Genomic DNA, 11,248 nt, shown 5'->3' with positions numbered 1-11,248 from the left:
GAAGAGAAAAAGAAGAAGGGCCAAGGTGAAAAAGGTGGTTTTGATAGAGACGATCGCGGAGAAAGTGGGGAATTATTTAACTCCCGCCGGTTTGCACTGTTTGCAGAGTTTGTATTGAATTGCAATAGAATCGGCGTTATTGGTGGATGCAAAGTGGACAGGCAAACTAGAATTGGGAGAAATGGGGGAGAAAGGAACCATTTAAAGTCACCGGTCAAAGCGTACAGAGTTTTGAGGAGATTTGATTGTGTAATTTCTATGGAGTAAAATGGAGAGGGGGAAATGCGATCGTCAGAGGGCCCGAGTGGAGGAAGTATACGATGGAAAGCTAAATGGAGCAATGGGGTATATCGTATAGTATATCGCATATATATATAGAGAGAGAGAAGAGGAGGAGAGGGGGAGAGAGAGAGAAGAGAGAGAGAGAGCTTAGAAGTAGCCAGGGAATAGCCAAGTGAGCTTCTTCTGAGCTTCAGGGCTCCAGTGAGGTTGAGGTGTGCTGACTCCACACTTGACGGAGCCAGCGAGATGCTTGGCCTGAACCAGCTCAGTGTGCTGCTCCTCACCAGCCAAAGCATCCAAAACAGCAGTGACAAAGCGACGAGCATTTTCAGCGTTGGCTTTCATGTTGCCCATCACCATCTCCACGGTGACATCGGCCGAGTCATGCCAGCAGTCGTAATCAGTGGACATGCAGATCATCTGGTAGGCAATCTCTGCCTCCCGAGCCAGTTTGGCTTCGGGAAGAACAGACATGTTGATCACGCTACCGCCCCAGGCGCGGTACATGTTGCTCTCGGCACGAGTGGAGAATTGCGGGCCCTCTACAATTCATGGCAAACGCGGGAAGAAAAAGTCAGTCCGATGTTGACCGAATGGAGTTTCGAAACTCGGATGTCGTATGATAGTGGGGAGGAGGGGAGGAATGAGCATAAAGAAAGCCTCAAAGCCCAGACTTACCCATGCAGACAACCGTGCCACGGTCGTGGAGAACAACGCCATCTCCCTCCAGACTGTGACCACACTCTCGCACAACCTTGGCAATGCCCTCATCAAAGGGATCTCCAAAAGGAACGTGAGCAACAACGCCTCCCTCGAAGAAGGTCCATGGCCGAACACCTTTGGTTCGGTCGATAATCTGATCAGGGATGACAAAGTCGCGCGGTTTGATAGCCTCCTGAAGACTTCCCACGGCGGAAAAGGCGATGATGCTACGCACACCAATGGAACGCAGAGCAGCAATGTTGGCTCGGGCCGGCACTTCGTGAGGAGCGATTTGGTGGTGAGAACCGTGGCGGCTCAGGAAAGCCACGGCGACAGTCTTCTCGTTGTGTTTGCACTGGTGGTGCAGAATGGTGATGGGCGAAGACGGTTCACCCCAGGGGGTTGTGATGGACAGTGAAGCCACTTGAGTGAATCCAGGCAGCTCACGCAGTCCAGTACCGCCAATGACAGCAATCGGGACAGGCCCTGACGAAGATTATCTCTCGAGTCAGCTTGGTCATTCACGAAGTGGGGTTGGAGGGGGAGGGGGAAGAAAGTAGACACGATGAGAAAACAAGAAAATGAAGAAAAAGAAAGCGAAAGGAGGCATCAAGACTCACCGTCGTAGGTAGAAGGAAGAGCAGTCATTCTGCGTGCGAATTGTAGACTCGATTCAATGCAACGAAAGGGTTTTGCTATGGAGGAGAAGCGCATTCTGCAAATCGAAAATGCGCCCCGCGCGGACGTTGCGGCCCCACGTGAAAAAAAAAAAAGCAAGAGAATCCGCCGAATTTCAAGCAACCCTTGGCATTTGGCTGGTAATGAAGAATTGAAGAAGGAAAAAATGGGTATAACCTCTACAGATGGGAGAGATGGAAAGAAGCAATGCTAGAAATACGGCTTGTTGGTGAATTTATTGTCGCCACACCATGATGCCATAGGGATCACGGTCAGCCTCGCTCACTGAAACCTCGACTGAGCCATCCTGGTAGATCTCGACCTCAGAGGATGAAGCTGCTGCGCCTTGCTTTGTGCTATCTTGAAGAGCTTGAATGGCAGAGTCTCGATCGGACTTCCACTGTTGAGAGAGTTCCTGAAGTAATTGGGTTTGCATGACGGCGCGGAGGTAGCCACGCTCGGAGTTGGAGTGGGCGAGAGAGATCACAACTGAGCCACGTTCAATGGCAGCCAATGTCTCATGATGGCTCATTTCGCCAGTAAAAAGCAGATCAGGGATTTCAGATCCACGCATCAGGACACCAGAGCCGGAACCTGGACACATCCCGACCGTGCGGATGCGAATATCGTCAACGGATTTGGATTGCGGAATAGCAATGGGAATGCCCCCAGGAAGACCGACACCTCGGCCAATATGGTCAATCAAGGTGGTGAGAGGCTGGGCCTCATTAAAGGTAACAAGACGGCCCGCACCAGCCGATTCGAAGCCTTCGGGGATTGAGGCCGCAGGAGAAGGATGGATGGTGGATCGGGTATGCGGGATTTGCTGGGCGGAATTCGCCGATGATGAGGTCGGGACAGCTCCAGCTTGAGGGTAGGTAGGCACTGAATATAAAGTCGAGTTGCAATTCTGAGATGCCGGGTGTGTCGGGGTGGCTACGGGCTGGAACGTGCCCGTCACCACATCGCAAAGCCAATCGGCCATACCACCCGGCACGGTATCGACTGCGGTATGAGGAGAGTAGACACTGATTCCATTCTGAGCCAGTCGGAGGAGAGATCGTTGTTGGGTGTCATCGAGGGTGATGGCCTTGAGACCACGGAAGATAATTGGGTCTGAATCCACACTGGTATTAGCTCTCTATACTTCTAAAAGTATAGTTCTCGCCATTGAAGGAGGTAAATGGTTGGAGAGTCTCACGGTAGGCTACGATAGCTGAATCACGACGCTTAATCGCTTCATCTGCAACCGCAGTAGTCAGGTCGATAGCCAGCAGCACTGAGTTCTTCTGTCGTCGCGATGGGTCAAAGGGAGCTTCCAGGAGCACTATTTCGGTTGCCGGTATTAATAATAAGGACGGTGGATCACAAAGTGTTGCTGCCATATTGACACGGTATATCACTCACGGCCGGTGTTATCAAAGCTCTTGTCAGCCAAGGCCTCTGGGTAGCTGTGTAGGTGCAAGTGGTAAGTTAGACCGAGTAGTCCAAGCTCAATTCATCCAAGATGGGAAATGGAGACATACAGCTTTCGCATGGAGCTCACCACTGCGCGAGTGAAGGGCGATGAAAAGGGAAGTTGAGAAGCCATGGTAGTAGATAAATGACCGACAGAGGAGCGTAGACAATTCATGGAATCATGCAATTATGAAGTTGCGAGAAGTTGGAAGTTTTGAAGTTGGCGTTGAGGAGCAATCCGCGGTGAAGTCATGTGATGAACTACAAGAAGTAGAATACCCAACACTCTTTACAATAATGGTGTAATATAGTCCTTTAATACGTACTATTAGTTATTTATGTACATTTACTAACTACACCACAACGCTAAGTGACGGTAAATCGAACGCCCAAAACGGCAACACTCGACGCCGGTTTAAGCGTACATTTTACCAGGCCCTTCGTCTTCTCTTTATCACGTGATCGATATCGAACATCGCAAAACAACTATCCGCTTAAAGCCCATCATATTAAGCATCTGATCACCCATATCAAGAAAGGTGGTATATTGGAAAGTCACAAGGATGTCCCAGAAACAGTACGCGATGAAATATACAGAGAGAAGCAACGAAAATGGATAAAGGCAAACGGAGAGAAGTCCAGTCCGCTAGGGCTGGGGCTGGGGCAGCATATCCTCCCATTTGCATTCTCAACATCCTGCCTTCGCAGCCTTCTGTCCATGGATTGGATATTTCGACTCCAAAACTGGAGGCTGAGTTGGCAGTTACCAGTCCACTTGAGATTCCTGCTCTCCGGAATGTAGCTGTTAAGAAGTACGGCGAATGGCCGGTGTCAAATGGTTTTGACGACACACTTAAAACTGCATTCCGACATGTTTGTGATGTGATGCTCGAGTATGGTCTTGACCTCGAGCAGATATACCGAATCAAGATCCTAATTTCTTCATCGAGAAAGAAATAAAATTAGGCGTCGCCTGACACCTCGCAGAGGACATTGGAAAGTGGCTTAGAAGGGTGAAGAAAGCTATGCCTGTCTATGAAATAGTCTAGGCTGAGGGAAATTCGATTTACATAGCACTGAGAGGTTCTTTTTTTTTATTTACGGGGAATGTTTAACAGCCATTTTCGTCTATCTGTTTGATCAGCTGCTAATGGTTTTTGCGGCGTTCTATCATCGTTTCATATTTGCAAAGAGGGTAGTACGCACTATCCTCTTGCAAAATATATTCCCGGCAAGATAGGTGGTGTAGTATATACATAAATTACGCAGCCCTGTCTCATTTTCGAATCTTCGCCCAACTAGTCTGTTTTTCGAAAATGTCTCGTTCTTTGCCTTTCATGTTCCTGAGACCTAGTTCCCGCAGATCAGCAAAAAACTTAGAAGCAGTTTCAAAGGTTTCAGGTTGAGTCCAACTGTCTCTTTTCACCAAGTGGTCAATACTATCAAAGAAGTCTTGAACTTCGTTCCAACCCTCTGCGTCTTCAAGATGACTTCTCAGCTCTTCCGCGGTGAACGGAGAACCCCATATGCTTCTGTGACAATGGAATGCAATTTAGCAGATGTATTGTATCTGGTGCAGATACAGAAATCCCACGGTCGATTATCTATCAACGTGCTACTGGCGGTTGCTTCTTCTTCCAATATATGACGGACGACCAAGGGAAGGTTTTGGTATATCCTGGTCCAATTACCCGACATGGCTTAATACATAATGGTTTCTAAAAGGCCTGTTTCCACAATGTAAGCGGCTTCTAATTACAAGATATTAGGTTAAAGAGGGCGTGGTTGAACTGACATATCTTTTGGTCATGATATAGCACTGCGACTCCGAAACGGAAATTCAGCGAAGAGGAACAATTTATCGATGAGACCATCAGTCCTGATCTAGTCGGTTGTTGGTTTTCTTTTGCCGAACCTCCACTAGTGTAAATTAGGCAAGGTGGGTATTAATTGTCATCTACGAATAAACCCACTAGTTAAGTTAAAATATATATTACATATATTACCTGTCCACTGCCTTCTTGACGCCCCTCCTTGGCACCTAATTTGGCATCTCTCATTCAGCAAGAACCTAGATTCATAAGGGAAGCTTCCATTGGGTTGGCTTCGATCACGAGCCGTTTTCAAGCCCTCGAATCGAACCTGCATTCCCCTTTCCACTTATTTGAAAGATCTATACTTCCTCAGCAGAGCGCTTCCAGCGGTCATGGGCAACGAACGGCGAGCGGTATCTCGACTGAAGCGGTTCTTCAACAGAGTTTCGGCGAAGGCAGAGGGACAAAGTAGCAATGAGTCTGGTAAAGCGGCTGGTATGGGAAAACCGCCAATCTAAGTTTGCCACTACTGACGTCCAAAGGGCATGCCTCACCCCACCCTAAAAGCGTCGCTGGGTCGATAACTGCTGCCTCAATTACCGACCAGTCAACTACAGATTCTTCTGTTGTGATCTCTGCCCCCTCTGAGAAGACGCCTCATAACAGGTCTGTAGAAGTGACCGGAAAAGAGACTCCTACCGGCCTGAGTCCAGCCAAACCGCTTGTTACAGATGTAATATATCCTTTACCAACTCCTGCTCTCTGGGATAAAGCATATGACTCGCTGAAACAAGAGAAACCGAAGTTGCTGTGCAGTTATGAGGATCTTCTGTCCCGCGTTCTTATGAATGGTAGCCATGATTGTACGAAACTTATTCTTTAGTTATGCTACTAACACCATATAGCTAAGTCGAGTCTGTCGGCCCCAGATCAAGGAGACGACGCCGAAGATATCAGAAACCAAATCCCTCAGCATGATGCGATTGCGCGCCAAGAGAAAATGAAACGGATAGCCGAACTAGGTCTGAAGCACATGGAAGATAAGAAAGTCAAGGTGACCATCCTAGGACATGAGATCGGTCTGCAAGACGGGGCGGCTCAGGTTGGGGAGGCCGTGGATTGGGCCCAAAACTACGTCAAAGATGCGATCAAAGATGTCCCTTATGCGCCAGCTGTGATGGCAGGCATCTCACTCGTTCTTCCCCTCCTGAAAAACCCGACCGCTGCCGACGCCGCCAATCGGGAAGGATTTACGTATGTCACGTCGCAAATGCGCTACTATGTCGAGATGGAATCACTCCTATTACCCGAGGATATGAAGCCTGCCCTGAAGAATGACCTGATGGAACGTGTAGTTAAACTGTACACACTCATCATTGACTTCCAGGTGCAGAGTGTCATCAGGTTTTATCGTAGTCGGACCAACAGCTACTTCAGAGGCGTCGTCAACTACGACAGCTGGAATGATACACTATGTCACCTCAAAGCGGAAGAGTCAAATCTCGAGGAGAAGTTTGAGAAGGTTTTGTCTGCCTCTAGTGTGCAGCAACTGAAGAAGTTGGCCAGTGAAGCGAACAGCTCGCGTAAAGCCCTAAATGATATTCTCGATAATATTCAGGAGCTTGTGAGGATGTCTCGAAACCAAAAGGACATACTAGAGAGAACTGAACAGCGACTATCTAATGCTGAAGACCAACGCTGCCGAGACACTCTCCAGGCCACTGACCCTAGCCTTGACAAAGCCCGAATCGAGGAAGACAAGGGTGGTCTTCTCAGAGACTCATACTGCTGGGTACTCGACCATGTCGATTTTCAGAGGTGGAGGAACGCGAGATGTGGCCAGCTTCTCTGGATCAAAGGTGATCCTGGAAAGGGCAAGACAATGTTGATTTGTGGGATCATTGATGAGCTATCCAAGATGGCCAATGATGCAAATATATCATTCTTTTTCTGCCAGGCTGCGAACAGTCGCATCAATAATGCGGCAGCGGTGTTGCGGGGTCTTATATATATGCTTGTGCAGCAACAACCCTCACTCATCACCCATATTCGCGATGGCTTCTTCGAGGGCGAAAATGCGTGGTACGCATTGCTCCGAGCCTTCACCAAGATTCTGGAGGACCCTCACTTGAAAAGGACTTATCTGATTGTCGATGCTCTTGACGAGTGCACTGAAGACTTAGACCGACTTCTTAAGCTTCTCTCTCAGAAGTCATCAGCTCGTTCGCACGTTAAATGGGTCGTCACTAGCCGCAACTGGCCGAGCATTGAGAAAGACCTCAATGACACGACGCAGATGAAGCTCCGGCTTGAATTGAATGCGGACACACTGTCGGCTGCTGTTGGCTCATTCATCGAGCACAAACTAAACGAGTTAGCGAAAAAGAATAGGTATAGCACCGAAATACGGGATGTTGTCCAGCATCACTTAAAGTCAAATGCAAATGGCACCTTCCTCTGGGTAGCCTTGGTTTGCAAAGAACTTGCAGATGTCTCTAAGAGACACGTTCGGAAGAAGTTACAGGATTTCCCTCCTGGCCTTGATGAGCTCTATAAGCGAATGTTAGATCAAATTAGCGAGTCGGATGATGCTGAACTCTGCAAGTCTCTTCTCGGTGTCATAACCACAGTTTTCCGCCCTATCACGTTCGATGAATTATCGGCTTGTCTTGATATACCTGAAGAGGCAGATGATTCTGACTTAGCGGAGATTGTGGGCCTCTGTGGCTCTTTCCTGACCCTCCGAGGGCGCACGATCTCCCTGGTTCACCAGTCAGCAAAGGACTTTCTCCTCCGGGAAGCATTCCATGAGATCATTCGCGACGGACAAGAAAAGCTGCATTATTCTATCTTCTCGAAATCATTGCGAGCTATTGCTAGGACACTACGACGCGATATCTACAACCTAGTGCATCCCGGATATCCAATCGACAAAGTCAGGCAGCCAGATCCAGACCCACTAGCTGTAATCCGATACGCATGCATCTACTGGGTCGACCACTTGGATAAATGTTCTCCTGATAAAAATGCCACCGAAGACCTCCAGGAGAATAGCTTAGTCGGGGATTTTTTCCGCCAGGACTACCTTCATTGGCTGGAGGCTCTTAGTCTGTCAAGAAGCTTATCAGATGGAGTAGTTTCGATGGTAAGACTCGAGAGTTTGCTAAAGGTCTGTTTCCACTAGTGGGATCGTAGAGTCTTTCTCACATAGTTATTTTAGACAATGGCGCAGGACGCACAGCTAATCGATAGAGTCCGAGATGCATACCGATTTATCCGATACCATAAGACAGCTATTGAGGATCAGCCACTTCAAGTATACGCATCGGGAATGGTATTTAGCCCAAAAAGCAGCACAACAAGGATCCAATTCGAAACACAAGAACCAGGGTGGATAATTAGAAAACCTATCCTGGAAGATGGTTGGAGTGCTTGCCTACAGACCCTCGAGGAGCATAGCGGCCCAGTCAACTCGGTCGTTTTTTCCCACGATTCCAAGTTACTCGCCTCAGCTTCAGACGATTCCACTGTCAAGGTGTGGGATGCCAGTAGCGGACACTGCCTACAAACTCTTGAGGAGCATAGCGGTCCAGTCAACTCAGTCGTCTTCTCCCATGATTACAGGCTCCTCGCGTCGGCTTCAGACGATTCCAGTGTCAAGGTATGGGATGTCAGCAGCGGCCAGTGCGTCCAGACCCTCGAGGACAATAGCAGTGCAGTCAACTCAGTCGTTTTCTCCCATGATTCCAAGATTCTTGCCTCGGCTTTAGCTGATGGTATTGTCAAGGTGTGGGATGCCAGCAGCAGCCAATGTCTCCAGATTCTCCAAGACTCTAGCAAACCGGTAAGATCGGTCATCTTCTCCCATAATTCCAAGGTCCTCGCCTTCGCTTCAGACGATTTCACCATCAAAATGTGGAATGCCAGCAGCGGCCAGGGTCTCCAGACCCTCGAGGGCCATAGCAGCGCAGTCAATTCGGTCGTCTTCTCCCATGATTCCAAGATTATCACTTCGGCCTCCAGCGATTCCATTATCAAATTGTGGGATGTCAGCAGCGGGCACTGTCTACGGACCCTCAAGGGTCATAACGGCTCTGTTAATTCGGTCGTCTTCTCCCATGATTCCAAACTCCTCGCATCGGCTTCATACGATTTCACTGTCAAGGTGTGGGATGCTAGCAGCGGCCACTGCCTCCGGACCTTCGAGGGTCATATCGAGTGGGTTAGCTCGGTTGTATTCTCCCATGATCTCAAGTTTCTTGCCTCGGCTTCGTACGATTCCACTGTTAAGATTTGGGATGTCAGCAGCGGCCACTATCCCCAGTCCCTCAACCGCCATAAAGAATGGGTTAACTCGGTTGTGTTCTCCCATGATTCTAAGCTTCTCGCCTCGGCTTCGTACGATTCCACCATCAAGGTGTGGAATACCAGCAGCGGCCACTGTCTACAGACCCTCAAGGGTCATAGCGGCCCTGTTAATTCGGTTGTCTTCTCCCATGATTCCAGACTCCTTGCTTCGGCCTCACACGATCACACTGTCAAGGTGTGGGATACTAGCAGCGGCCAGTGCCTCCAGACCCTCAATGTTGGAAGAACCACCTCTGTAAAATCATTCGCCAACAACCACTCATATCTTGAAACTGATAACGGAAACCTTTGTTTATCTTTGGTTTCAGACATAGGATCGACCAATACCACCGACCCCAGCGTACCGCGATTTGAAGGTTATGGCATCAGCCTCAATGGTAAATATATCACTTGGAACTCACAGAATCTGCTACGGTTACCCCCCGAATACCGCCCTCTATTACGGTTACCACCGGCATACCGCGCACCTACTTATGCCGTGTCACAGTCGACGATCTGTCTTGGTTGTACTTCGGGTCTCGTTCTATTCTTCACGTTTGATTCACTGAGACTCCCGCATTTACTTGCTAGACAATGAATCCCTCTTAGAAAAGGTATATCGTCTCGAATGTTATCCTTTACTCTATGTAATTTTAAGGCGCTATGCAACCGGAGAGCTTGGGATCACGATGCATTTATAGAAAAATGCGTTGGACCTTGTCCTCCTCCCACCAGTTTCCCCGGGGGGCTGGTATAGCATTTAGTCCAAGTAGGATTGCGGGACTGCGTTCATAGTCGCATACGATGGAGTATTTTTTGAGGGGGTTGACATGGAAGAGCAATTGCAGTTGTATCGTGTAGCATAAAGGCATCGGAAAAAGTCGCGTCGTATGGGGGAAGATTGACAACCTTGTTCCCATATTTCAAGCTCATGGGGCTGAGAACTATAGTCAGCGTAATGTGGGCTGTCACTAATTCTTAAACAAGACCGATGCTGGATGTCCTGAAGTTCTGCGTCAGCATAAATGTAACATCTTAGATGAATCAAAAGAAACAGTAGTATTAACGAAAGTAACAAAGCTAAGGAAGGAAGAAGGAGACAGTTTCCTCTCAGATCTATCGTACATGGAAGTGTCTGACGGGGCAGTCAGTGCGCGTAACGCCTAGTAAAAGGCATAGAGCCTGGGGCCAATCGTAGTATGTAACGCCTGGATTACTATATACTTTAAACTATAACTAGTGAAACGGGATGGGAAGCTCGAGGCAGCACGGTCGGTACGTGCAGGTCGAATGGGGCAGAAGGATGAGGGTAACCGATACCCCAGCTAGGACTATTTGCTAACACTCTCTCGAATAGGCTGGAACTCATGTAATTGATCTCTGGTTGTTGTTTAAGATGCTATCAAAAATGAATGTATATAAAGCTCCCAATTAGGCCAACTTCCTTACATAATCCCCATACTGGTGGGCAGGCCGATACTCCCCACTACGCTAGGTTGATAGTGAAGATAATAGCTAGTAGGCATACTTATAGGTATAAGTATTACTGTTATCTTATTGTTGTTATTGTAAATGGGTATTTTACAAATACTGATCTGTGAAATACTAATATATATTCTCCCGAAGACTCTTCCAATTGCTCTATACCTATAGATGATGGACCATACTGTGGTGTTATATATACTATAACTAGACTGCAGTTGCAAGATCTTTCGTCAGTGGTGGTTGGATAGGTCGGGGTTGGATCGGCCGTTTCTGATTCTCAAGTCAATAGAGGCTCTTAAGATACAGATCACAGGAAACCCACATCTTGCCTGCGACAGACAAGAAAGACAAAAGGTTACTGATCGAGATATCTGAGTCACAGTAGACTCGTGAATCGAAAAGGAAGACAGAAAGAAGACTGGGATTCCTTTGTATTGGAGAGTAATGTGATCACCGAGAGAGATTTAACTGGCACGTTATTG

At 48.1% G+C, this 11,248-nt stretch overlaps 4 protein-coding genes across 4 annotated transcripts; 2 read left to right on the top strand and 2 right to left on the bottom strand.

Moving 5' to 3' along the window:
- Positions 1 to 429: 429 nt before the first annotated feature.
- On the bottom strand, positions 430 to 1,632 carry N7469_009404 (S-methyl-5-thioadenosine phosphorylase; the record flags this gene model as incomplete). Its single annotated transcript, XM_056648322.1, has 3 exons — positions 430 to 824; positions 961 to 1,470; positions 1,605 to 1,632. The coding sequence occupies 3 exons, from the start codon at positions 1,630 to 1,632 to the stop codon at positions 430 to 432; spliced, it is 933 nt and encodes a 310-aa protein (XP_056498087.1).
- A 265-nt stretch (positions 1,633 to 1,897) lies between these two features.
- Positions 1,898 to 3,253, bottom strand: N7469_009403 (Nif3-like dinuclear metal center hexameric protein; the record flags this gene model as incomplete). Its single annotated transcript, XM_056648321.1, has 4 exons — positions 1,898 to 2,778; positions 2,864 to 2,989; positions 3,070 to 3,113; positions 3,189 to 3,253. The coding sequence occupies 4 exons, from the start codon at positions 3,251 to 3,253 to the stop codon at positions 1,898 to 1,900; spliced, it is 1,116 nt and encodes a 371-aa protein (XP_056498086.1).
- A 479-nt stretch (positions 3,254 to 3,732) lies between these two features.
- Positions 3,733 to 4,080, top strand: N7469_009402 (uncharacterized protein; the record flags this gene model as incomplete). Its single annotated transcript, XM_056648320.1, has 1 exon — positions 3,733 to 4,080. One exon carries the CDS (start codon positions 3,733 to 3,735, stop codon positions 4,078 to 4,080), a length of 348 nt encoding a protein of 115 aa, XP_056498085.1.
- A 1,246-nt stretch (positions 4,081 to 5,326) lies between these two features.
- N7469_009401 (uncharacterized protein) lies at positions 5,327 to 9,879 on the top strand (the record flags this gene model as incomplete). Its single annotated transcript, XM_056648319.1, has 4 exons — positions 5,327 to 5,429; positions 5,477 to 5,785; positions 5,840 to 8,079; positions 8,155 to 9,879. The coding sequence occupies 4 exons, from the start codon at positions 5,327 to 5,329 to the stop codon at positions 9,877 to 9,879; spliced, it is 4,377 nt and encodes a 1,458-aa protein (XP_056498084.1).
- Positions 9,880 to 11,248: the final 1,369 nt, after the last annotated feature.

The sequence above is a fragment of the Penicillium citrinum genome (assembly GCF_028827155.1).
Source record: "Penicillium citrinum strain IBT 23319 chromosome Unknown utg000008l:1.0-2707905.0:1.0-2709502.0, whole genome shotgun sequence".
Taxonomy (NCBI): Eukaryota; Fungi; Ascomycota; class Eurotiomycetes; order Eurotiales; family Aspergillaceae; genus Penicillium; species Penicillium citrinum.
The sequence above is the reverse complement of the archived record's forward strand: the minus strand, read 5'-3'. Positions and strand labels throughout refer to the sequence as shown.